The following is a 27,313-nucleotide window of genomic DNA, read 5'->3' as shown; positions in this document are numbered from 1 at the left end:
GCATTCTTACTAGTATTGGCTTTAGCTATTGGCTCTTCAATGCATCACAAAGAATGGTAAAGTCAGGGATCACTACCAAATACCAAAGGAATACTCACCTATCCGACCAGTTTTGGTAAGAGTCTTTAGAACTTCAAGCAGATCCCCTCCCAGCTTCTTCACTTTCTCCAAGTCATCAATCATGGAGTAGGAGAGATCCATCAGATAGTACAGGTCAATGGGGAACCCCTCAGCACGGTGGAACGTGATATTGAACTCAGCCGGCTGATCTGCCAGAGGAGACAGAATAACTCAGTGGAATTGGACCTTCCCTGTTGTATCAGGTCCCACTTGGCCTCTTAGATTTTAACTCTCTTTAGCATTCCCTTTTGACTGAGTGGTAAGAGGGCGTGGCACTACGAAAATGTAACAAGAACATTTCCCTGCCCCAAAGTACTTGTAAATACAGTGCATGACCTGCTTATGGCTATAGCATGGCTAGGAAAGGAACAGGAAGTGGAGGAGAGAATGTGGAAGGGAATTGAAAGGGGGTAGGTGTCCTAGGGAAAGGGACTTTGCAGCATTAAGATGAGTTAATCCTGGAGTGGGATTCTGGGGCCAGTAGGAAGAGGGGCTATAGGAAGCTGCTACTAGGAATAGGCTCCAGAGCCTAAAGAATATAAAGCAATTAGGCTTATTTTGGGATCTGTGAGATGAGCAGTATGATTCCTACCAGTCTGACATGGAGCATCAGGGCCATGTGCAGACTCCAGGAGGGGTGTTCAGGCCATTTCTTTCAGGAGAACAGCTGCCCCCAGAAGCATGGCACTGGCTTCTCAGAGCGTGTTCTGAACCTAAGTCCCTTGTCAGCACAACACCGGCCTCTCCCACTGGAGCTAAAGTAGCACCAACTGTCCAGTGTAACTGCCCAAGATCTTGGTCTTTTCAGGTGCGCCAGCCACCAGTCACTTCGTGTAGTCTGACTCCCATAAGCAACCTTCTGGCTTCAGGAAAGTCATTTTAATTTGCCAATTTGTTATGTGTGAGGGAACTGAAGTCCCTCAAGACTTCACAAGCTCCCCTGCAACCTGACTGAGAGCAGACTGCGGGGCCTAGACAGTAGCACATGTTCCTTGCCAGGCTGCTCTGCAGAAGCAGCTGGCTAGATAGATGTGCTAGGCTGATATGCTAGGCTGTGCACTGAGGCCAATCCTCTGCATACTAACTTCTGAGAAGCACACGTGACACCTTGGTTTATGACACCTTGCCCAGCAGACAGCTGCCAATGTAAGCATTGCTGTTCATATTTCTGGCTTGGCTTCTTTTCCAGCAGCCTTGCCCATTGCCTCTTGAACCATGACTCTCACCATGCTGTCTCTTGCACCACAGTCAGGTTTCCCAAACTGCACTTTTGCCCATGTGAACTCTTTGTCTGAAGCAGTTTGTTCACACATTTTGTCATGACTTTCTTCCCCAGGCTGGGATTCTAACTGTAAACATACCAGGTCCAGGGTTTCACAGCAAACTGTACCTTTTCTTAGTTGCAGATTCACTGTTTTAAGATCCAGCTGTGATTTTTCACCTGGTCCATTTCTTTGCAGAGTGGCACTGCTGTCTGGAAACACAATGTCTATCTCTTCACATCCCCTCAGCTTCAGCGCTGGGATGGTGTCACAGCGAATGGAATCTGGTTCTCCTGGTTTGCTGAAAATCTGCATTTTGCCAAATCAAAACAGGACAAGGCAGGTTAGTCTAAACAAACCCTTCTAAGTGAGCTGAGAACTGGGGGCTATCAATACAGAAAATAAAGTTTGTGAGCTCACTGTCACCTGCCACCTGCTTACCCCAGTCGTAGCTCCAGGAACAGAAGAGAAATATAGGCTCTGGCCATTAATGTGCTGGATTTACCATCAGTATGGAGGGGCTGATCTATCAAGGAGCCAAGAAATTACCTACATCAGTGAATGTGGCTCCCCTCTCCTTAGGCTCCCTGTCTGCCCCAGTGAACTCTTCAGCTACATATCTTTATTAACAAAGAAACCCACTGGGTTTTGTACTCATTCACATGCTTGTTTCAGAGGCCACACTCATCAGCTGGTTTTTGGGAACACCTCTGCTTGCATTCTGCATTAACCTTTTATTTCCTGATGTCTGGAGTATAATGAGAGCCTAGATCACCCCTTCTTGTAGTAAAGCCCTTGGCTGCAAGCTCTTCAAGATAATTATTCTATTTAGAAGTAGGTATTTTTTTCAGCTGAGTTAGATCAATGCAAGTACAGCTAGCTGGCTATATACCTAACTCAACATCATCCTGGACACAATGTAACACCTATAGCAGCTCAAGTTACAGCCTAAGGAGCCTCAGTGAACTTCATCTGAGAAAAACACCTCTCTTCCTAATCCAGATGAGGTCTGAATGTGATGCTTCTAATGTTGTGGAAAATACAGTAGCATCGATAGTTGGATGAATGGGACACAAACCATGGGGGCTTTCTAAGGGGGATGGGGGCTACAGGAATGGAGCTCAGGATGCTCCTCATTTTCTAGTCCACTGTCCCTCCACCCATGCACCTTCCATGTAGTGGCTCTGGTTTCAGCATGGGAAGGGCAGAACAACAGTTGCTGTGGGGGAGATGTCACCTTTTTTGCTGCCGAAAACCAGTGTTTAAATAGAGGCTTGACACAAATAGCAGCAGCAAAAAAGGAGGTAACATCACTCCCCAGCAGCCTTTCCTGCACTATGCACCACCAACACCCAGGGTGTCATACTGGCCAGTTATACTTCTGTGACTTTTATCAGGAACCCTAACAGGCAGCCCAACTTGGGCTAATGGCATAGCCAGCTACATCTGCCTTCAGTCTAACTGACAAGCTGTACCCCAGCTAATTAACTGTCTGGCTTCCTACTGTTTAATCCCAGCAGTGGCAGCAGAAATCCAGGCCAGCCAACAGTTCTGACCAAAGTTTGCTTTGGTAAACCTCCATGATGTGGTAGTCCTAGTTCCTGAGCCTGGTTTGCCTCTGTTCTTGGACCCTGGCTTTGAATTTCCTCTTGGATCTGTTTCCTGAACCTGCTTGACTCTGTTCTTGGGCTCTGGCTTGTTTACTGTCCCTTGGATCTTGCAACTTGGCATCCAACTTCTGGACTCTGACCCTGGCCTGTGTTTTGGACCCTTCCCCTGGATTTCCTTCTGGATCTCATAATTTGGCTCCCAAACCCTAACTTAGCCTCTGCCTTCTCTCAGTAGCCTAAACATCAGGCAAGACTGCCTGTCACCCTTACACTGGTTAGCAAACAATGGCAGAGGCAGCAAAAGGAAATGTTTGCAGGGCATGGTCAGGGGAGACCTGAAGGCACTTGCCTCCCTGAGCCTGCAAATGTTCACCTCCCCAGCTAGAGGAACATGGGGAGGTTATTCCCTGCAGTACAGCTTGCTGCAACCTGACCATCTGCTGTCCATCCAGGAATCTTTCCTGGGACCTGGCAGGGGTCCAGTCTTTTCACCCTACAGTAGAAAATCGTCTAAGGACCAGCATGTGTGGCCAAGCTCCTGCTAAGGGGTAGGAGCTTAGCAAACCCTGACAGGTGGTTGTAAGAGGAAGGCTGGCTGACCTACCGGCTTCTTGCACCAGGCACAATCAGGGCTGGACTGGATGCAGTCCTGGCAGCTGTTCACTTTGGTTTTGAGGCATTCCAGGGAAAGAGCTGAAATAGAGAATGGAGGGAAAAATGCAGATGAGAGGGGTGCTTGGAAAGCTGGTGAGAGAGATACCTAGGCTTCAATTAGGTTTACATCACTTACTACAGGGAGCTACCCATCGGTTATGCTGGTTTTTCTGGTTCAATTGTTTAACCAGAAAACATGCTGTGTTGTAGAACATCTCATAACCTAGGGTGAGCTGGAAAGGAGTTTCACTTCCTGTCTGTGCAGAAGCTCGACACAAACCCTCCTTCCCTACCTGGCTGAAATCAGCATCCTGCATAGGTCAAACACAGACTGCAGTAGAGGGAAATAGTCCTGATAGGGCTCCCTTTGGGACTGGCTGCATGAACTGAGAGAAGAAAACCCAAGTGATGTACCCCAAGAAAAGGTAAAGAAACACAGATCCCTCACACTGATGACTCCTCACATTCAACACATAGCCAGTCCCTGCCAGTCTATATGTGGGGGCACTCATTACTTGGTTTAAGGGTGGCTTATTGCTATTTAGTTTAATCTCATCAATCATGTAGTTAACCATGTACACCTAAGTAAAATAATGTCTACAAACAAACTATACCTGGTTGAATGAATTGGTTTTAAAAGCCATTCAGTTAAATCAGTGCCCAGCTATGGGGTGAGGAGGAAGTGCTGTTGCTGGCCCAGAATGGGCTTTAGTGTTCTTTCATATGACTAGGACCCAAAAGCATGTGAAAAAAAAAAGTGCCAGGCTTTTCTTTTTGAAGTTCAGGTCACCTTAATTTGAGTTCTTGCAGTTTCTGTCTTTGCAAGATCAATGCCACTCACCAGTTCCTGCCTACTTGCCCAGCTAACATCCTCATCAGCTCATCATCCTCATCAACTCATCTAAATCTGAGGAGAGAAATGGTACATCCCCCTGGATACAGAACCAAAGTCTCCCATAGGCATGCTCCAGCAAGGCAGTGAACAAATATGCTTTGTACTGGAGTGTAAGCACTGCAGTGGTATAGCTGTCATAGGAAGTGGGCTAGGTTGTGGTAGCAGACTGGCATATTTGCTCTCTAGTTAACCAAAGCATAACCTGAGTGGCTCAAATCAAAGCCATTTAATTCAGTATTCTGCTGCTTACTTCATGAGGTCAAGGCTGCCCCTGCCATCCACATCCTTTGCCTATATCCAGTACTCATGACACCTGCTCTTTCTGTCAGAGGGAGACCCTGGTGCACACTCACCTCAAGGCTGCAGACCCTCTACCATCTGCTCAGAAACCTCTTATTAAGGTTCTGGATGCATTTTTCCCACACCTTTTATTCTATACACACCCAATATGTAGCCCAACTAAGTCCACATTGTTCATTGTTTATGCATTGCAGCTGTTGAGCAGCTGTTGAGTCCTTTCCTGGTAATGTTGAAAGTAATCCCAGCAGGAGGCTAAGAAAGGAGCCTGATGAAAGCAATTCATACATTGGTCTGTAATTTATCACATTGGGCGCTGTTGCCACATGTGACATACCTCCAGTCAGGCAGACTGAAATGCCTGTGTCAATCAGTTTGCGTATCACTGGCAGACTTTGCCATCCCAATGCTGGAAGAGGCCAGCTGATCTGGAGCTCACAGCAATGCTGTATCCACATAGCAGCTGGAGAACTGACTCCGACATCCAAGTAAATAAAATGCTTCCAGGAGACTTCCATTTTCATTGAGTTCCTTCCCTCAGCCATTGTTTTGTTAATTATGTTTTACACTCACAAACAAACAGCATTTAAAAAAAAAAATGTGTGTCATGGACCAAATCAGCTAAATTAGCTCCGAATTCTATCGACTGAGCAGAGCTCAATTGTTCAAGTCTGTGTGACACAACCACCAGCAAGTATCCTACAACCCAGACTCTTCCGCCTGAGACTTCAGATTGTGAACAATGTATGCTCCCAGAGGCTGGGGGGCACAGTGACCACCCACAGGTGGCCACAGTAGTGTCAGTGGCGAGGCAGGGTTGGCGAGTGCCAACCAGTGGTTGGCAACTACACATGCTGCTGGCAGCGTTGGTGATTGGCAACCATCCACAGACACTGCTGGTGGTGTCAGGGGTGTGTGTGGTGTGAGCAGCAATCACCCACAGGTGCTGCTGGCAGTGGCGGCGGTGGCTAATCTCAGGGGGTGCACATGCATTCATGTTCACCCCCTACACATTGCCAGTGCTTCAGATACTCCCAAATCCATGGCAGGCATCCTACGTGCAGGTTCCCAGCCTGGAGACCTTAGAGTTCAATTGTCTCCGAGTCTTGCTTATCCCTAGCCAAAAGGCTGAAGGAGCAAGATAGAGGGAAAGCTTAAGAACAATCTCTCATCACCATAAACTGTGTAGCCAAGATCCTTACAGTTGGAAGCATTTGTAGACTCTCACAGGGCTCAGCCTGCCTGTGGTGCAAGGGACAGGCCTTCAGCCTCTAACTATACCAAGTCATTCAAAGCTGAGAGAAAGGTATCTCCCTCCCCAGGTAAGTAAAACCACCTGAGCTGAAAACCACCTCATGGCATCAGCACTGGAGGAAAATCCTAGCTTACCTGTTGCTGTCAACAGCAGCAGCCCAGCCAGAGCTGGCAGAAGGAAGCAATCACGAATCATTTCCTGTAAGACAAAACACACCATAATTACATTTCAGTGCTCTGTAATCATTCGGGAACTGCAGAGAAAAGGCTCCTTGGAACAATTTATGAAAAGGCTGCAACTGAAACAGGCCACAGTTGCATTGATATCTGAAAGTGCATCCCATATTCCACATGTCCCTCCCCAAGCCCCATGCTGGGACCCTGTATCCAGACCATGACTATCCACAGACACAAAAAATATGTAGTCAGATAGATCTCAGACCCAAAGGAAATTCAAGGGGAAACTTTAGTATCCGGTAGATCAGGAATTATATCAGTTAGAGGAATAATCATGGGCACATGCACATGCACATGACATTTATGCTCCTGGCCTATTATGGAAATTCTATCGCACCTACCCAGAAAGACGCAGTGGAGGCTGCCAGGAAGCAGACTCCTTGCAGAGAGGGAGGCGTAGTTGGTATTGTTGGGAGCTGTAACAGGCAACTCTGCCTGGCTGATTGGCTAGCTGAGCTGTGCCAGGCTGACAATGCCACCTCCCAATTGACTCTTATTCCCCAAGGGATGGGTGACTGGTCATTCCCAAGATGATTTAAATTAACAGTTTTAAGTGTGATTTAAAAGGGCAAACAGATTTACCTCTTCAATTTTATTTGTACTTTTCAGTTACTATAGCTAAAGAATGGTTGAGTTTCATTAGCTGGCAACCGTGCAAAGATGTTCTTCACGGTAAGGGTGGCCAAAATTTGAAATGGGTCTCCAAGGAAGGTGGTGCTCTCCTCTACCTTGGGGGTCTTTAAGAGAAGGCTGGATAGGCATCTGGCTGGGGTCATCTGACCCCGGCACTCTTTCCTGCCCAGGGCAGGGGGTCAGACTCGATGATCTGTTGGGGTCCCTTCTGACCCTAGCATCTATGACTCTATGTTGATATGCAACTACATGTAAGCTTTATACCAAATATGAACTTTTTGCTAACCAACAGTATGCAGTTATCTATGCACATGTATTTAATCTTTCATACCTTCACAAATATCTGTTCAGATTATTAAAATGTACTTTATTATTACAAATGATGAAGGATCCACTTTTTCAGTATGATCATTATATTCTTACACTTAATTTGTGTATTAAAATTCAAGCAAAATACACAAAAACCCAGCATTTTAATATTGTTTTCAGTATTTTAATACATCTACCTTAAATATTCTGGCTACAAGGGGAAAAAAAAAAGAAAATTTATTCAAACATGGCTTACGTTGACAACTAACTGATATATTAAACAAAGAAAGCATTCATATCTGTGGTGAAGTGTTTGCAGTCAATTTGTCTTTGTAGATTTTTGACCTAGTAGATTTCAGTATCTTATGCTCAACTTTTATTTGCAGGGTCAAAACAGATATTGTGCAATAAAGAGTATCAAGCTGTGTTGGGATGTATCCCACCACAGCTGATCTGCTTTATTGGGCAAAACATTAATTGCCTATTGTCCCAATGTGAGACAATTCGTGATGCATTTCCCTTGCCTGGGGCTTCCCTGAATCCCTCGCTGCCCAGCACCTCCTGGCTGGAACCCAAGTCCTGTGCCAACCCATGCCTCACATGGAAACATGAGCCAGCACAGGTCCTAGTACAGGACAGGAGAGAGGTGCAAGGTCACCTGGGACCTGGGGAATCCCTGATGTCCTGTGCCCCCAAACTGGGACCTGCATGGCCCCGTGACTCCACACTGTGACCTGTACCAGGTCCCACACCTACCCATGCTTCACAAGGAGGCACAGGTCAGAACAGGTCCCGGCGTGGAGGCATATAGTGCTGGTGATTCCCTGGGTCCCATGCCTCCACACTGGGACCTGAGCAGGCTCTCCCTGCTTACAGAGAGAGACATGCCTCTGGAGATCCCAGGTGGGTCTCTACAAGTAGGGAACACTGACTTTCCCAGCATTTAGGGAGGTGCCCTCAGATTCTAGGGCATGTCTCCACAAATGAGGAAAGCTGGGCAGGTGCTCTGAGAGCGAGCTTGAGGGGCCTGATCCTGCATGGGAATTCCCAGGGTGCGCAGGATCAGGGCTCTCCAGCCCCCAAAGCACCTGCCTAGGGTGACTGGAGACCATGCAGCTCTGGGCTGCCTGCATGTTCCCAACACAGAGCAACCACACATCAGTCACAATAAAGTTACACTGTTTAAAACTACCTTTTGTCATGGCCACTGAGGCAGTGCAACAGAAAGTAGGCTTGTTTATTTGCTCACCATTTGTGCCACCATAAAAAAAAAATTGTATGGCCATGCATATGCAACATCAGGTAACATCTATTTCTAACCATAGTCTGGAGGAAATGGGTTTTCTGCTTTGTGTTTAACTTTGAAGGAACTCGGTCACTGAGCTGATCTAACTGAAATGAAGAAACCATTCTCACTGCACCTGCATAATCAGCCCCTGGATCAAAACATGGTTTAGCACTTCAGTGAACTCTGCTGTCAGGGGTGTTGCCTGTGACTTTTACTCACGCAGTTGTTTTACTTTCTTTAGGGTAGCAGCAGCACACATACAACTTAAAAATTATTGTTGAAGTTAACTGATTGCCCTATGCTTAGACCTTAACACAAGTTATCGGGCGTTCAAATTTAACTGCAATATGTTTCTCTTAAATGAGGAAAAATGCATTTTTAATCTGATTTAAATAAATAAAAATGCAATTTTAAGTTCTACATAGTCAAGTTAAGTTCTAAATCATTTTTTTGAGGGATAGAAACTGAAGTTGCTAGATGGAGCGATTCAGCTGTGCTGCAATGTGCCGAAAACACTGGGTGACATACACATCACCCCTTGTCCTGCACTTGATGGTGTGGGACAAGGGGTGACATGATCTCCCTGCTCTCCTCCCCACAATAGGGAAAAATGCTTCCCTACTCAGCCAGCCCCATGAATGGCTGGGTGGGAGAAAACTGCACTTTCCCCTCTGATTGGTGAAACCCTTTTCCCTGCTGCCCCAGACTCATGGCGTGGGTTTGGGGCACCAGGGAAAGCAGGGATTCCTCCTGCCCAGTCTGCCTCATGGGAATCTGGGGCATTGGGAAAAGTGCCACAAGGTAATAGATGTTCATTGTAATAAAGCGGGAAAACCTATTGCTACCTTCGGTTGCACCACTGATTTTCCTGTCATGGGGCACAACAAAGGGTAAGGACACCTATTTGCTCAGCATTTGTGCCAGCTCGAATTTTTTAGGTGTTAGATGTCTGTTTCGGCCTTGAGAAAGACTTCAGCCTTCATGCTAGGAGCACTAGGAAGTAAGTGCTGTCAGTGTGCCTGTGGAGAAATATGCCGCTGATAGAACTGTTTAATTCATGGCCCTTTTCATGCATAATAGTCAGGGCTAGGCTGCGTTGGCCCCGTAGTGGGACAGGGTTTTCAGACAGCGCCCAACACAGAGGGGAACCTCCTTGCGGCACAGAGTTCTTAATGATGTGCCACTGACACTGAACAGCCCTAGGGAAGTCTGTGTGGTGTGACCTGGCAGCTAGAGCTTTTAGGGAGCCATTAGGTGCTCAGAGGCAGAGGGACAGGAAGGATCAATTGGCCAGGATACTGGAGGTCATGGTGACTCTGAGATGTTCAGAGAGAGCCTAGAGAGAGGTAGTTAGCCATATTAGTCTGAAGTCAGTCAGAAGGCAGGGTAGACATGCACCTTTACAGACTAACTAAATAAGATCTGTATAGAGACAGAGAACAAGCTTCCATGAACCCAAGTTCACTTCATCAGAAGCTGCGAAAGACCGAGCAGAAAGCAGAGTATTAGAAGAAGAAATACATCAGAATACAAATGACAAGGGAGGGGGCATAGAGAGAGAGAGAAAGACAGAGAGCAGGGAGGAGCTTGACTCCTCTGCCATGGCCTCTCCAGAAGCACATCACTCAGGGGCAGGGTGATCTGAGGCTGAGCAACATTTCCAGGAGGCAGCCTGGGTCTCACTGGGTCAAGAGAGATCCTCTTAGACTCAGGTCCAGATCAGGGCATTTTCCTTTCCTTTGCTGAAGCCCCCTTTTCCTGACTGGCAACAGGGGCCGCTGGACCTACCACAGCCAGGTTCAGCAGCGCAAGCTCCAGCCAGTATCAGCATCTCACCACTTCCTGCCTCACCCTACTCCTCCCCATCATTTCCTCTATTCCCTCGCCCACCCCTTACCCTATTCTGGGCTCTCTGCTCCCTTCCTGAGCATAGCCTACCCAACATCAACCATTGTGGTGAGTCTGTCTGTAGGGAGGAAGGGACAACCCTGCCCAGGTACCCTCTTTATTCAGGATGCATTTACAGCCAAGCAGTCAAAAAGGGCACGTTGGTCAAACTCATTACCCTGTGCCTCTGGGTGTAGCTCTGACCCTGACAAAGTTCACATTTGAGTACCCTACAAGCATATTACAGCCCTTCTGAAAGTGTTGCCACACCACACTCCAGTCCTGAGATGGCCCCATTGATGGGTATAACAGTACACCAGAGATGAGACCATGCTGCACTCCAGCTTCAGGATAGCTCTGTCACTAGGTGGGGAACCAGAGACCAGCACCAAACCCACGCACACTCTCCACCTCCGGTTGGTTCTGTCCCTCGGTCCAACCCAGACCCTGTCTTCAAAAATAGAAAAGTGAATCCATATAAAAAAGCCTGACCTGAGCCTGTCTCTCTGTTGCCCTTGTGCCACCGTGGACCTGCACTCAGTACCAAGGAGATGTTGCACCATCAGCCACATGTGCCTGCACTTCCTGAACACACCACCATAAGGAGATTAACTCTTGTCCTTCCGTTGGCAGAGGCGGGGCTGATGTGGCTTTCTATCTTTGAAGCACAGCAGAAAATCTTTCACTTTGCAGAACTGTTTTCAGTTCACATAGCTTTGCATTGCCCAGAATTTGAAACTTCTGGCTGTGAGTTTACACGGAGAACATAAAACTTTAGTAAACTGCATCAAGCCTAACCACAAAGTATGATACCAAACTTCAAATTCATTTACTGGAGTCAACATCAGTCAGCACTTCCTTGTAAGAAAGAGAAACTTGGCTCCAATTCCAAGCTGGCTCAGTTGACCAACAACACTCCCATGATCCCAGCTCCAGGCAGGATGCTGAAGTTAATTTACATGACCTTCAGCAGAAGTAAGCTCTGGTGCCAAAGGTAATACGTTTCCACTGCCTGTCATGATGAAATAAATTCGCCATCACTTACAGATGTGGTGGATCTCTCAGGAGTGTCATGTGGACCCCTGAGGAGTCTTGTAGAGCTCTGTCCCTTAATCATCCCCTTTTCCTATGTAAATGCATTCAGCTGAAGCTATTCACAGTCTCACAGTTTACTCACAGCAATAAGGAGAGCTTGTAGACTGGGGCAGTAAAGAAGAAGGAAGTGTGTGCTGTTTCTGTGAGCTGGAGAAGTTAGGGTGAATTCTAGGTCCAGTTATATCAGGAAGAAGACAATTTGCTGGCAGTAGGGAGGGGTAGAGGAGATTGTTGAAATAGTTTAACCAAAAGTTTGATGATTTTTTTTTTTTTTTATTTCTTGGTGGGGGAGCAGATTGTGGTGACTTAAAAACTAGCATTTCAAATAAACACTTAAACACTAAATGGACTGTTTTATATCATTCTAACTGAATGTTGTTTTGTTCTGATTTTCTGGAAATGGAATACTGTGATTTTCACCATCTAATTTTTTTTTTTTTGGGGGGGGGGGAAGAGTATTCTCTTTTCCTTCTTTCTCTATTACTTCTCTTTCTCTCTTTTTTATTATTTTTAGATTGTAAAAGGGGAGAAAGGAAGTAGTTGAGAACAGAGGTACAGAACTCAGGAAGCTTAGTTAAAAAGTCACTATTGAGGCTAGAAACAGAAGTCACTAGATGGAGTGATTCAGCTGTGCTGCAAGGTACCAAAAACATTGGGTGACATGCACATCACCCCTTGTCCTGCACTTGATGGTGTGGGACAAGGGGTGACATGATCTCCCTGTTCTCCTCCCCGCAGGGGGGAAAAGTGCTTCCCTACTCTGCCAGCCCCATGAATGGCTGGGTGGGAGAAAACTGCACTTTCCCCACTGATTGGTGAAACCCTTTTCCCTGCTGCCCCAGACCTGTGGCATGGGTTTGGGGCACCAGGGAAAGCAGGGATTCCTCCTGCCCAGTCTGCCCCATGGGGATCTGGGGCAGTGGGGAAAGCGCCACAAGGTAATAGATGTTCATTGTAATAAAGCAGGAAGATCTATTGCTACATTTGGTTGTGCCACTGATTTTCCTGTCACATGCCACAACAAAGGGTAAGGACACCTATTTCCTCAGCATTTGTGCCAGCTCGAATTTTTTAGGTGTTAGATGTCTGTTTTGGCCTTGAGAAAGGCTTCAGCCTTCATGCCAGGAGCACTGTGAAGTAAGTGCTGTCAGTCTGCCAGTGGAGAAGCGTGCTGCTGATACAACTGTTTAATTTAAAGGACCCCTTTCATACATAATAATCACCAAATCTCTTTGACAAAAGTTACAGGAGGAATTTAAAATGTCTGCTATCCACTTGTCTTTAATTGCCAGCCTGATCCAGCTGTTTTCTGAGCCCATCCAGGGAGCAGTGCCTAGCAGGTTTCCAGAGGGTGAGATCAGGGAACAGTTGGATCAGGCTGGGTGTTGCCTCTGAGCTGGGCACCCTGAGAGGCAGCCCTGAGAGGCACTGCCACTGCAGAGGGAAGGACTGGGGCCCCATTCAGCTCAGGGGCCACTCAGCCCACCAGCAGCTCACCCTTCAGCTGCAAGCAGGCTCTGGCTTCGTCCAAAAAAAAAAAAAAAAGGAATCAGGCCCTTTTCTGTAACATGACAAAAAATTGAAATGACGGGTTTCAGTTAAAAACCCATCGTTTCAATTTAGGGCACATAAAATAAAACCTTGGGGATTAAACCCCCATCACGTGTACAAGTGTCTTTTGATGGTCAGTCTTGACCCAATAAATAGTTTAAGTAGCTAACCTCCTGCCAGCCTGGAGGGGGAACCCCACAGTTTCCCATGTTTTTCTCCTTTAGAGGAGAAAACCTGTGATTTTCCATGTTTTCTTGTAATTGTTCACAACCCTTTCATATATTCTTGCAACCTACTTCTGGGTTGAAACCTATGGGTTGAGGAAACCCTGGCCTAGAGACTGTAACTTGCTAGGAATAGAGCAGCTTCTTTGCGAGACCCCAAGGTTGGGGAAGGGCCAGGTTTCTATGCAGAACTTGTGTCTCCTCAAAGCTCAGAGCTGCAGAGAGACAGAAACCTCAAAGCTGCAGGGAGACAGAAATCCTGATGCAGTTGGGAGTGGTCTTTGACCTGGTAGTCAGTGAGCTGGTTCACTGGTTCATGTTTTTCTTTTCAAATATGAAGAAAACTACTCCTACAGATGTATGAAAGTCCATTTTAAGTGAAGGAGTGAACAGATCCAGTTGAGCTGTGCTACCCCTTCCAGCTAACTTCTATTAAAGTGACTGCTTTCCAGATACCTGAGCATTTTTAAATGTTAGTGATTTGTTTTTAAAAGACATTTTTTACCTTTATCATTATCCTTAATGATGGTATGGATCTGTTCAGGCCTTAAAATCTATGAATTTCAGGTCTATAGACTTGTCCTAGTTTATACTGGGTGCATCTACATGTTCATGAATGAGCCTTTAATACTGCGTATTCTATTTTGTACCTCTAATGTGAGGTACTAACTAAATATGCATTAGGCTGCCATAATGTGCAGTAGCAAAAGTGCATGCTTTTTTAGTGACACTTAATGCACAGTAGTCTAATTGTACTTCACATTAGTGTATTAGCACAGTTTTTGTTGTGACATACTAATACACCATAAAATAAGCTACTGCATTTAAACTCACTTGTAGATGCACCCACTGATGGCTAAATTTGCGTTCATCAGCATTTAAACTAAAATGATTGTTTATAACAAAATATGAATGTCATGGGCCATATCTGAAAAAATGCATTGTGGCTAAAAAATTATACTAACTGAAAGTTAATTAGGCTTAGTTGATATTTAGAGCAGGTGCAAATTGTATTGTAAAACCTTGTAAACTGGGGCCCCGGGTTACTATTTTCAGCTTCTAATTTGACTGCCTTTGTCCATACTGACATCAAAATGGTGTTTAACGTTGTGTTAGTCCAGGGTGTCAAAGATATGGCCCATGGGTTATAGCCAATCTGCAGATCTGTATCTTCTGGCCCACAGTGCTGCTGGCTCCAGCCCTGCACACTACATGCAGCACATAGAGTCTGCCTGGCATGGGCTGCACGTGGCATGGGGTCAGTCTGGGGTGTGTATTATATGTGACACTCATACTGGACCAGCCCTGCATGCTGGATCCAAGGCCAGTCCTAATTGGGCTCACAGGCAGGCTTTCTGTGCTAAATCCAGTGCACAGGGCTGATCTGGCATGACACCACAGGCAGCATGCACCTCAGAGAAGCCCCATGAGCTGCATGCTCTGCCAAGCTGGAGCCAGAGTGTATCACAAGCAACATGTGGGGCCAGTCTAGGGTGTGTGCTTGCAACCGGTGGGTTGCGTGCGGGGTACGGTGACCCCGGCCCCAGTGAGCGGGCAGCCCCAGTGAGAGGGGGCGGTGGTGAGAGCAACCGGTGGGTTGCGTAGCCCTGGTGTAAGGGGGCATTAGTGAGATCAGCCCCAAGAGAGGGGGCAGTGATGAGAGCCCCATTTAAGGGGGGAGGAGTGTGGCGGAGCACAGGGTGCTCCTGCCACTTGCAACCAGTGGGTTGCGTAGCCCCGGTGTGAAGGGGCGGTAGTGAGAGGCCCTGGTGGGAAGGGGGCCACCGATGAGGAGCCCGAGAGGGGCGGTACATCGAGCCCGGTAAGGCCAGCACAATAATAGGCCTCAAGGGGGCTGGGTCCTGCGGTAGCAGCCCGAAGGGGAGAGTCCCCTCGACTGGCCCATGCTGGGGCCAGGACCAGGATGGTCAAAAGGGCCAGGGGCCCACCACGAGGGACGCCCAAGAGCAGGGGGCCTGGGGTCCCGACTGGCCTTGAGGTGGGCCAGGGCAAGAGGCCGAAGGTTCTGGGGGAAACACACCCGAGAGGGAAAGATAGCTTCGGGAAGGGAGAGAGCAGGACGGTGAGCCCAGTTGGGAGGTCGGTAGTGCGTGGGGCCTATAAGACCGGAGGCTCGAATATGGGGAGCCCCAGTGTGAGGGGGCAGTGATGAGAGGCCCCAGAGAGGGGGCGGTGATTTAAGGAGGGGAGGAGTGTGGCAGAGCACAGGGTGCTCCTGCCACTTTAAGGGCCTGGAGCCGGCAGCCTCCAGGTGCCTGATTAGGGCAGCCATTTTGGGGCCTATATAAACAGGGCAGTTTGGCTGCAGAAGGTCAGGCAGCAACAGTGCTTGGTCTTAGGGCTGCTGTGTATGACCTGGAGGTAAGGGGGAGCTGCAAGGGGATGGTAGGAGGCTCCTGGTCCTGGGCATGACCTGAAACTGCACCCTGCTGGGAGTGGGTGGTCTGGTGGGACTCTCAGTGGCGCGGGAGCCCCCAGGAAATGCCAGGCCAGTGATCACCCCGGTGAAAGGCGAGTCGGGGCGCCTTAACCCCTAGCTCCCACCACCACCGGGTGGGTGACCCCTGAGTTGGATGAGGGCTGAGAGGGCCAGGGTTATGAGGGCCGAGAGGGCCTGTGTTTGTGAGGGGCCCAGACAGGGCAGACCCCGAGAGTGGGAGTGATGTGGGTGAGGTGCCGCGGTTGCTCCTAGGAGGAAGGGAGTAGTGGCACGGTGAGGCCCGAGGAGTAGAGAGTGGCTAGAGAGACCCAGCCCAAAGGGGAGAGTCCCCTCGACTGGCCCATGCTGGGGCCAGGACCAGTGAGGGTCAAAAGGGCCGGGGGCCCACCGCGAGGGACGCCCAAGAGCCGGGGGCCTGGGGTCCCGACTGGCCTTGAGGTGGGCCAGGGCTAGGTAGCCAAAGGTTCTGGGGGAACCACACCCGAGAGGGGAACAAAGCTTCGGGTGGGTGAGGTAGCCCAGATGACGGCGGAGTGGCCGCCTGAGTAGAGAAGACCATAGTGGGGTCTTGCATAGAAGATTCTGGGGCCCAGTGCGGGGGCTGGTGAGGAAGAACACCATGATGCCATCTGCGAGGCTTGGGCTGCGGTATTAGGGGAGGTCGGAGCCGCAGAGCGCCCCTGGGCATTGGGGCAGTCGAAGGGCAGCCTCCCGCTTAATTATCATCATAATTGAACTCATTATCATCAAAGGCGTGGCAGGCGAGATGAGCAGGCGGTTGCCCAGAGACAGGTGGGCGGGCCATGAAGAGCTCAGCCCTGAGTAGGCCTGCTGTCATAGTGACAGGCGGGCGGGCCACAGAGTTCGGCCCCAGGAGGCGCCACCTGTCACAGTGCTGTACATGGTACCCATACCAACCCAATCTTGTATGCTAGATCTGGGGCCAGTCCAGTTTGGGTTCACAGACCCAAAGTTGCTGGTGGCTGGGGCAGCCACTATTCCCATTCACTTTAGGTTGCCTCCCTTAATGCTTGGCCACTGTGCCTTGAAATTTGAAAGAAGTGTAAAGAAGAGAAAAAAGGGAGGTGAGATCTTCCTGTATCCTTAGTGTTTAGGATAGAAGTGTAGATTTTCTTCACAGGGCTCCCCCTCTACACCCTGCCCTTACCACGCCTATTCAGGCACCGACCCGTGTTCTGCTTTGGGTTTACCCTTACAATGAGTGTGATTGTGACTAGTTGTTAGCCAGTTATTCTAGTCTCTGGTTCACAAGAAGCAACCACTATTGGCCCATTCCTTATGGGTTCACAACACCCAGTAAGTTTTTACTTCATTACCCAGGGAGTTGGCCGCCACTGGATCCTTTCCTAATTGGCCCTTATTTTCCTTTAAAAGTTTTTCAATTGAATTGTTTTCCCTCAGTCATCAATTAATGAGTTCATCCATACTCAACTGTAGCCTTATTCTGGATCTATCAGTCATTAAACATTATACATTATTTAGTTCCGATTAACAAATCATTTATTGTCTGATGTAGCATCTATTAGTTGGGAAGCACTGTACATTAACTAATATTTACAGTCTATCCACTATCAGATGCAATATCATTATTCATATTTTCCAACTAGCAAATTTCCCTGTACCTTGTCAATGCATCCTCTTCCATTACTTAAACTCAGTCATTGATGAGTTACTACATCCACTAATTAATCCATTCCTATATATTTCATACCTGAGCCAGCCAGACTATGAACCAAACTATGAACCAGCTCCTCAGCCTTCATCCTAATTACTTCTTCATTTCACTAAACTGATTAAGTTCAATTTGTCTCACTGGTTTCAGTTCCTCCCTGATGCAGATCCCTACACCACCTGACCCGTAGAAGCACTCACTCTCCTCTTTCCTGCCTCTGGCTCTGGCTTACCAGCTCTGTTGCTTTTAGTAGGTTCGCGCCTCCATGCAGCATGCGCAAACTTTTGCTTTCTTGTGCCTCCCCTCTCCGAGGAAATATCATTTCAGCTAGTCAAGCTTTATCTTCTAGCCTTGCCTTCCTCAGCCAATGGGAGCCAGCTCTGGGACTCACGTGTCCGCTTCACCCTGCACTGGATACATGAGCTACCAAGTTTGCCCTGGGCACCATCAGCATGTCCCTCTGCCATTTAATCAGTCCATTGCTCCCTGGTAAGTCCGCCTTTGTCTCTGGGCCCAGAGAAGTGCTCTGGACTATAACAGGGCCCAGGGCTGGTGTCCTGTTACAGCTATATATGGTACATGGGGCTGCACGGCAAGCAGTACATACAGCCAATCCAGGGATCATACTGCATGTGGCACCCACACTGGACCGCATCTTCAGGCTGGATCCACCATGTAGGACCAGTCTATGGGCACAGCCCAGTCTGGCTCCTCTAATCTGGTCACAGGGCCAGATGAATTTGACACTCCTGAATTCATTGCCCCCCCTGGTATTAATTTAAATTACAATGTTTGTTAATCTATTTTCTAACACAGCGGTCCTTTTCCAGTGCAGGCATAGCCAACCTGTAGCCCTGACCTTATAGGCTGACCCCTATAGGGAAGTATGCATGTAGAAATAAAGAAAGGGGAAATCAAAAAAGAAAAAGGAACAAGGAAAATAAAGGAACATTAGTGGTACCCTTCTGAGTTCATGTTCAGTTGATTATCTACCCTCAGTTCAGGTCCTCCTCTGAGTAAATTCACTAAATTCCAAAATATCATTTTGTCCATCCTTGGCTCCTGGATGTGTGAGCTTGCCTTTAGCTGTACTGAAATGCATGTTGTTCAAGTAAGTTGAAATGAAATTATTATTTAGTGCTCCTTTGTCCTTGTCTTTATTTGCCAGACCAACAACTGTCATGCTGTCTGCAAAGTTTACTAGCAGATGCTTTATATTTTTGTATAGATCAGGGGACAGCAACATATGGCCTAGAGACCAGATTCAGCCTGCATTGGAGCAGAAGTGGGTTGTTTTAGCACCTAGCTTAAAAAAAATTGCTAGCCCCTGTTATAGATCATTCTATTACTGAACAGCTTCAGGCCAAGAGTTCTCTGTAAGATTCTCCAGCAACAACTACCTCAGAAATGATTTCTCATTTATAATGACTTTTTTTAGGATTATCAGCTAGAAAGTTTTCAGTCCCCTTATGTGCCACATTAATTTTGTATAGTGCTTATTTATTATCCACAATTTCACATGCTACTAAGTCAAATGCCTAACAGAAGTCTAGGCATATCATATAAGCAGTCATTTCTATCATAAAAATCGGCACTGTCATCAAAGCACATTGTAACATGCATTTGACAAGGCTTATTTACCGTAAGAGCATATGAGTGTTATAACTTATGCTGACTTTCTTTAATCCACTACTGATTGCATGCCACATCAGCCTTTCTTTGGTTTTCTCCGGGATGGATATCAGACCAATGGGCTTATAGTTTTGCAGGGGATTTAACTGGGCCTTTTGAAAGGCGGATACGTTAGATTTTATCCAGTCCTTTGGAATTTCCCTAGTATTCTAAGCACCAAAACCTTAGAAGGTTATTTCCAAATACTTTTAAAACTATTGGGTACAAATTATTCAGTCCCACTGATTTAAAAAGTTTTAACCTTAGCAGTTGCCAGTGAACATCTCTAGTTCCTGCAGCAATAGGAAATATTTCATTTTCACTGTAAGCTGTGAATATACCTTTTAGCTTCTTTCAAAAACAGAACAAAATACTTATTAAATGCCATGTAATTGCGAGATTTATCTTCACTATCTAATAAGAGAACTATGCTATTGCCAGCAGCCCTCTTGTTGCTGATATAAGGGTCAGCCAGAAGGTAACACCTCCTAATATTTGTTTCTTAAGCAAGCCGTAGACATAGAGCGTGTTCCCTTTCCTAATGGGTCACAGTAAACTCTAAGGCCTTTGTCAAGATCCTGAAGAAACTAAAACATTGCATGCAAAGGGCCTGTTGTAACAGAGACACATGTCTGAGGTGCTGCTTCTGCACAACACTCACTCAGGCACGGGCTTGTGCACCATAGAGGAAATCTTATCATTTAAATGAACTGTGCTGCCCTGTCCTCTGTACAGCCCAGAAGATGAAGGGCAGACTAAGGGAGCAACACTTTCTAGGATGACAGCAAAGTGAGAGAGACTACAGGACGGTGGCTGCACAACAAAGACAAGGACTTTTACAGTGTCAGGACTGATGCCCTTGTTCACCAGTGGAGAAAGCAACTGATAGAAAGGAAGACTATGTTAAAAAACAGCTGTGTGTTCAGTGATGATATACAGACTTTAAGTTTAATATTCTAATACAATAAAGGGCTTAGTTCGTTTTTCTGTTTGTCCGTAATGCTCTTCGAGCACTCTGGTTGGTTACTGAAACAACCAATCAGAATGCTCCAAGAGCATTACAGACAGGAGATGGTGGCATGGCAGAGTGCTGCCATGACAGCAGGGACAGAGGGGATGGAGCACCACTGGCCTCACCCCGCCTGGGCCTTGCTTCTTGTAGGCAACAGCGTTGCAGGGTGCTGGCAGAGGGGGACAGAAGGGATGGTGGGGCAAGCCCCACCTCCATCCTGGGAGGCAGCAGGAGCGGCAGGGTTGGGGGGTGGTTAGGGTTAGAGTTAGGGTTACTAAGTTTCCCCCTACCCTCCATCCCCACCCATCCCCCCCCATCATTCTTAATGGACAAGTCACTAGTTTTTTTCAATAATACTTGCCTGAAGGAAAAGAAAAGAGGCATTACTTTCTGATTGAGCCTTGTATCTTAAGAGAGTGAGCTAAGATGTTGTCCATCAAGCATGTTCAACCACAGTGAAGTAGCTGGAGATGACACTGAGCCTGCATAAAGCTCTAGGACTTGTACTTCTACAAGAGGAGGAGATATCACTACAAAAGGCAAAAAAATCCTTGTTAAGGAAAAGCTACTGGTCTTCATAGAGGTGAAGGCTAGAGTCCACTATCTAGTCCCCTGTCTCCGTTACTGTGTATGGTGCTCAGATAGAAGTCCTGGATGCTTTAATGCTCTCAATTAGATCTCATGTTCTTACAGGCCACTGGCTGTTGGCCTGCCAAGAGCTATCTGCCTACATGTAGCTGATTCTGGTCTTTGTTTGTGGCTGCTAAAAGTGGCATTTCAAAAATGGTATGAAGCAGACTTTACAGGCTCCCTTAATATTTGATTTTCCAATAAATACAGCTGTTACATGACTATGTGTGGTTGCAAAATAGAGGCATGTGATTTCTGTGGCTGGCATGAGAGGGAGCCTGGTTCAGGGGTACCAGGCTGAGCCACACTATTTTTTTGATTAAAACAAAAGGGAGGGAGAGAGAGAAGTCTTGAAATTGATAGTGTCCTGAAAGGGTAAGTATATAGTCATGAAGCCAGGATTGCAAAACTGAGGGTTCAGTGATTCTGCAGAAGTGGGTAATAGTTGCAAAAAGAAAAAAAATCCAGTATGAGTTGTCTCTTCCTAGGTTTCACAATAGGTTAAAGACCTCACCTCTTTCTTACTACTGTGTTCCATATTGGTACTGGCTCTGGGAAGGAGGGTAAAGTGGTTGTGTGTATTAGGAAGATCACTTCAGCCCTTATCTAGATAGAAGTTTGCAGAGGCCCTGCCCCTTCCGTATATAGGCAGAGTTAAACTGCCAAGCCTGTGTGGTTCCAGCCCCTTCACCATGCAACTTGCTTCTTCCTTTTACAGAATTCCCCTTTCCTTTTAGGTACTTCAAATTTAAAACCAGCAGACATCGAATAGCATGTCTATCTGGAAAGAGAAAAAATGTCTCTTCCACTTTTCAGTGTCTGAAGATCAGCACCTTTGTGAATTTAGGATGGAGCATCACTAATGTGGATATTTTAGAGGAGTCTTCTCCATTTGGCCTTTGGCCTGACAGACTGGAAGCTATAAACATGGAAAGGGTAGCTGGTATTTCTAGAACCTCATTCACATCATTCCCTGAGAGGCAACCTGCCCATACAGCAAAATGGAAATTGTTGTCCTGCACTACTCTTTCTGAAACTTACTTTATAGAGTGTGTTTTATGTAGGATTTAGAAGCCTGTGAAATCTTAATGGTAATTTACTTTTTTCTCTAAAATGGAAGGAAATTTCTCTTAGTAGTGACCTGGTGCAACTAGAGGGACAGAGAGATGCCTTGTGCTTTTCATTATGAATTCACACTTCAGCATGATTGCTATGAGAACAGGGCCCTTGGTTTAGGGTTTTGGAGTGCAGATTATGCACAGGATGGATTGCTCCTAATAGGCTGATATGAGAGAGTAGTGACAGAAAGTTTCACTGCTTTGGTGTGAAATGCACAGCTCTGCATGGTGCCAGAACCACAGAGACACACAAAGGAAACAAAATGGAGCTGGTTTTCTCCTTCAACGCAGAATGGGGCAGAAGGCTGATGGCAGTTTTGTTCTCTCCTCGTTCTTTGTGTTGGAGGGTCATGTCCATTCCACCTCTGAGGACCCTAAGGTTTCTTGAGAGAGCATGCTATGAGAAATTTCTAAATGCCACTTGTGTGCTAGCTCCCCAAGGGTAGGGGGGGAAGGAATTCTAGTTCAAACTGTTTAAAACTGTCTCTCTTTTTTCGTTCTTTTAGCACTTCACAAAACTTCAATGACTAATCAACAGTTTGGTTAAAGGAAGTCTTTGTTAACGATTCAACACCCACGCTCCTTCTGCTGAGGCATTAGGAGCTCACATTGTCTCGGAGGTGTTCCAAAAGTCTTTACATTCTCATTCCAGGCATCTCCAAGGTTAACTCCCTTCCCCACTTCCCCATACAAAAATACCCCACAAAACATACAAAAGGGGGTTTTATCTTAGTAGAAAAGAAGGAAAAAAGGTGCCAAGTCTAATTTATTTAATCCCTTTGCTGGCTGCACAGCTCTGAGGGTGCAAGGGGGAGCCAGACTGAGCATAGACCTTTCTTTAATCTTTTTGAAGTTTCTCTTGGCTATCTGAATCCCCCCCCACCCTTTTTCTGGGAGATTAGCTGTTCTTTCGGCAGCCATTGCTAATCCAAAAAAAATCTTCATTTTACTTATTTTAACAACTAGCCCTGACATAATGAACAGCCGTATGCTGAGTGTTCCCTATGTAGAGGGTGTTGGCATCTGCCCACTGCCATGAAGGAAGGGGCAATTTTGGATAGCCACTCTCCTCCAGATTCTTCTCTCCTCCTCTTCCCCCACTGTCTCTGCTTCCCTTCTTCTACCCCTAGGACATCTTTACTAATGTTCCCTTGCCTGCTCCTTGCTTTGGGTGAGGCAAATATTTTCCCCACTGTGTTCTGTCAGGAATTGGTGCAGTAGTGATGACTTTGGCATTATCCTTTCTAAAGTGGCATTGGTGTAGGACCTCATGGTCTTTGCAACTACCTTACCTAGTCCCAAGGAAGTGCCCCCAGCAGCAGCAGAGCTCTCTTACCCTGCATAAAGGCCATAGTGCTAGTGGCATGAGGACCCCGCCTACATGGTAGTTCATATCTGTGTGAAGAAACCCATCCTACTGTCTTGTCTACTCAGCAGATGGCAAGTCTTTAATTTAGGCTCAGCCTCTTCTTGGGCCAACTCCATTTCACAGCCACAGACCTTGCACTAAAAATGTTCTGCTGCCTGGCATGCAAGGTTTACCCTGAGGTCCAGCAGCAGAATTCAGCTGTTGCCCCAATGTCACCAAACAAGCCAGAGCCCACCTCAGAGGGCTGCATAAATGAGGAACAGGGCACTGGATTTATTGTTAATATGACTGTCATTGCAGAATCTCCAACATGCTTGACTGCACATGACCCACAGCAACTCCTGCCCTGTAGTGCTCTGCAGTATCTGGGCACCAGCACATGGAATGCTGGTGTGATGCATTCCCCATGGTGTTGCCCTGCTTAAGAGACAGCCCTGATGCAAGCTAAGCCAACTCTACCCTGACCTTTGTGGTTAGCCAGAGAGTATTAAGGTTAGCCAGCTTATTATACGAGTCAGCCAGGGCTGGGCACTCCCTCAAAAGAACAGGATGTAGTCTGGGAAAAATGATAAATGGGGAAGGTGTTGACCACTGCTGCTGCTGTTTGTAAATGCAGGAGACGAGGTAGGCCTAGTAAGGCCCCAGTGATGCACCATTTTACCATGACACATATTCCTAACCACTGAATGGAGCCAGTTCCTTGAAATGTTTCACCCAGCCAACAATCGCCAGCCCTATTTTGCTCAGGTGGAACCAGAACCAGCTCTACTCCATCCATGTACACCATATGCACACTGGAACATCTGAGGACTATTGTCCACTGTAATGCAAAAGAGATGTGGGTTGGAATGTCACCAGTCAATTGGTGATATCATAGCCCACAGCTTCCTAGGATCACAGAAATATTGAATAAAAGAAGTGACAGCAATGGCCACTCCAGACAGGGCAGGTGACAGTCCTTAGGGAGGCTAGCAGCTGCTTATCACTCTAACTTGGCTTCTCTCAGAGGTGAGAGGAGTAGTTCCCTCTACTCCATGCTGATAGGTAGCAGAACATCCTCACCTACTGTGGAAGGAGGTCAGCTGATGTACCCCACTAAGTTAACAAAGATGTGGCCCCTGCCCAAAGGGAAGAAAAGACCAACCATCAGTGCTATCTTTGGCCCAGAACATGGACCCTAGTTGGGAGGGATACAGGATGGTGGAGAAAGCTAACCCTTGAGGGCTTGTCCCCACCTTCTCAATCTCTTTCCCAGGATAAGGCAGTTGGAGGCAGGGTAGCAGCACAAAGCCATGTTTCTTGAGAAAAGGTTGGTAATAGCTTGGCCACTTTTAAGGAGGCACTTGCCTTATCTGTTGGCAGTAAATCAAGGCACCCACCTCCCTTTCACCAGGCTGTTCTCTTGTTTTCATGGGGTCTTTCCTGTGAACCATTAATGTCCCTCACAAGAGTGGCCTGGACTTTGTCAGAGGAATGATTATATATGATTCTGATTTCAGTGGTCCAGATGAGGGCCATCTATTTTGCAAAGTAAGACACAAGCTCCTCATAGCAGGAATTAAGCTCTGGGAGTAGGTGAATTCTTTACAACTTGGGAAGAAGATAGAATAGTTCCACTGCTTGTGGTTTTGCATTGGACCATGGCAAGGAATCCATCTTGGAGCACCTGGAGGAGAAGAGGGTGATCAGGAACAATCAGCATGGATTCACCAACGGCAAGTCATACATGACCAACCTGATTGCCTTTTGTGATGAGGTGACTGACTCTGTGAATGTGGAGAGACCAGTGGATGTGATACACATTTATTTTAGCAAAGCTTTTGATACAGTTTCCTACAACATTCTCACAAGCAAGCTAAGAAAGTATGGTCTGGATGAATGGACTGTAAGGTGGATAGAAAATGGGCTGGAGCATCGGACTCAGAGGGTAATAATCAAGAGCTCAATGTCTAGTTGGCAGCTGGTATCAAGTGGAGTGCACCAGGGGTCAGTCCTGGGGCTCGTTTTGTTCAGTGTCTTCATCAATGACCTGGAAGATGGCATACAGCGCACCTTCAGCAACTTTGCAGATGACACCAAGCTGGTGGGAGTAGTAGATAAACTGGAGGGTAGGGCTAGGATTCACAGTGACCTAGACAAACTGGAGGATTGGAAGGAATCTCATGAGGTTCAACAAGGACAAGTGCAAAGACCTGTACTTAGAACAAGACAATCCCAGGCACAAGTACAGGCTAGGGGCTGACTGGCTGGGTAGTGGCTCTGCAGAAAAGGACCTGGGGGTTACAGTGGACAATAAGCTGAATATGAGTCAACAGTGTGCCCTTGTTACCAAGAAGGCTAGTGTCATATTGGGCTGCATTGGTAGCTGTGTTGCCAGGAGATCCAGGGAAGTGATTATTCCCCTCTATTCAGCACTGGTGAAGCCACATCTGGAGTACTATGTTCAGTTTTGGGCCCCCTGCTACAGAAAGGATGTGGAGAAATTGGAGAGAGTCCAGCAGAGGACAACAAAAATGGTGAGGAAAGACTGAGGGATCTGAGCTTATTGAGTCTAGAGAAGAGGAGATTGACAGGAGATTTGATAGCAGCCTTCAGCTGTTTGAAAGGGGGTTTGAAAGAGGATGAAGCTAGACTGCTCAGTGGTGGCAGATGACAGAACACGGAGCAACGGTCTCAAGTTGCAGCAAGGGAAGTTTAGGTTAGATTTTAGGAAGAATTTTCTTTCTGAGAGGGTAGTAAAACACTGGAACAGATTACCCAGAAAGGAGGTGAAAGCTCTATTTTAGGAGGTTTTTAAGACCTGGGTAGACGAAGCTTTGGTTGGGATGATCTAATTGGGGATGGCCCTTTCTTGAGCAGGGGGTTGGACTAGATGACCTCCTGAGGTCACTTCCAACCCTAATTGTCTATGATTCTATAAAGGGAGGGAGAATTCTTGATCTCCTACTCAGAAGTAAAACAGAGTACAGCCAAAGGAACCTGTGCATCATGATTTGCAATGCTGCTGAAAATAGCTTTGTGGTTAATAACTTTCCAAAGAGCAGCAGTTTCCTTCTCTCTCGGCCAAGCTCCTGTCTCTTCTTCACAGCAGAGTTGTCTCAGTTTGGGCTCCCCAGTCACAGATCCTTAAAGCTGCTCATAAAGTACACATCTGTGCTGCCTCCACCAGTCAGCAGAGTTAGTAACCTCTGAGCTGCCCGTCAGGAGAGCTCTCAGTTTGCAAGGTAACACAAAGAAATGAGCTGCACCAAAGAACTGCCCTTCTTGCAGAGGGGATTTGTCAGTGTAGGCACATTTTTAGCTTCCTCATGAAAAATCTAGCAGATGTGTAATGCACAAGTAGGCCTAGGAACTTGCAAAAGCATCCACCATCTGTTACAAACACCTTCATACCACAGAGCATCTGAGCTCCAGAATGAACAGGAAGGGTTCAGCTCTTAGGTACTGAGAGCTATGTGCAAACTGAGCTGCATCCACAAGCACTGCGGAACCTATGTGGGAATTCCCAACCAGGGGCAAGCAGGCTGGGTTTTCACATTGCCCTTCTCTGGAGGATTCTGTCGAACAGAAGAACAGGTTTGCTCTCCTATGGGGGATAGTGATGCTGCACTGGGAATGCATTGAATCAATGCATCACTACACTCCCATCATTAACTCTCCAGAGGTGGGTTGAAGGCCCTTGACACCTGTGGCAGTTTGGGGGAATTATGTCTGTCATATGGATCGTGAGTAATAATAGGAATTCTGTAATAGAGTACACACTTCATTTTAGATAGGGGCTTATCTGACTTCTCTGACGTCCTTTTACCTCGATGTTGGAATGAAATTCTGAGGGCCTAGTAATGGAGAATCATTAAGCCTTGAAGATCCTATAGTAACATGGAAGCCCTCTTTTACATGGAGATGGCTGCTGCCAAGGGCTAAGCAGATTTTGAAGTTTGAACTTCAGGGAGGAGGAAACAAAGCAAAGGGTCATGTGGTAGGAAATCATGAGTACTTGACAAAGCTAATAATTGGACCACCTAACAAAAAGGATTACTATT

At 46.9% G+C, this 27,313-nt stretch overlaps 1 protein-coding gene across 2 annotated transcripts in view; it reads right to left on the bottom strand.

Moving 5' to 3' along the window:
* The window catches only part of ITGB2 (integrin subunit beta 2), a 53,550-nt gene that overhangs the window by 18,994 nt on the left and 7,243 nt on the right, over window positions 1-27,313 (bottom strand). Inside the window, exons 1-5 of one of the 2 annotated variants that reach the window (XM_006258350.4) lie at window positions 10,939-11,031; window positions 6,228-6,291; window positions 3,597-3,685; window positions 1,511-1,691; window positions 99-269 (exon numbers count right to left, since the gene is read on the bottom strand). In XM_006258350.4, the coding sequence (XP_006258412.2) occupies window positions 99-269; window positions 1,511-1,691; window positions 3,597-3,685; window positions 6,228-6,288 (502 nt within the window). In that variant the 5' untranslated portion in view covers window positions 6,289-6,291; window positions 10,939-11,031. Of the gene's footprint in view, window positions 1-98; window positions 270-1,510; window positions 1,692-3,596; window positions 3,686-6,227; window positions 6,292-10,938; window positions 11,032-27,313 lie in introns of those variants that run through there. The other variant, XM_019492197.2, reaches the window with a different exon arrangement.

Source organism: Alligator mississippiensis, chromosome 4 (assembly GCF_030867095.1).
Source record: "Alligator mississippiensis isolate rAllMis1 chromosome 4, rAllMis1, whole genome shotgun sequence".
Taxonomy (NCBI): Eukaryota; Metazoa; Chordata; order Crocodylia; family Alligatoridae; genus Alligator; species Alligator mississippiensis.
The sequence above is the reverse complement of the archived record's forward strand: the minus strand, read 5'-3'. Positions and strand labels throughout refer to the sequence as shown.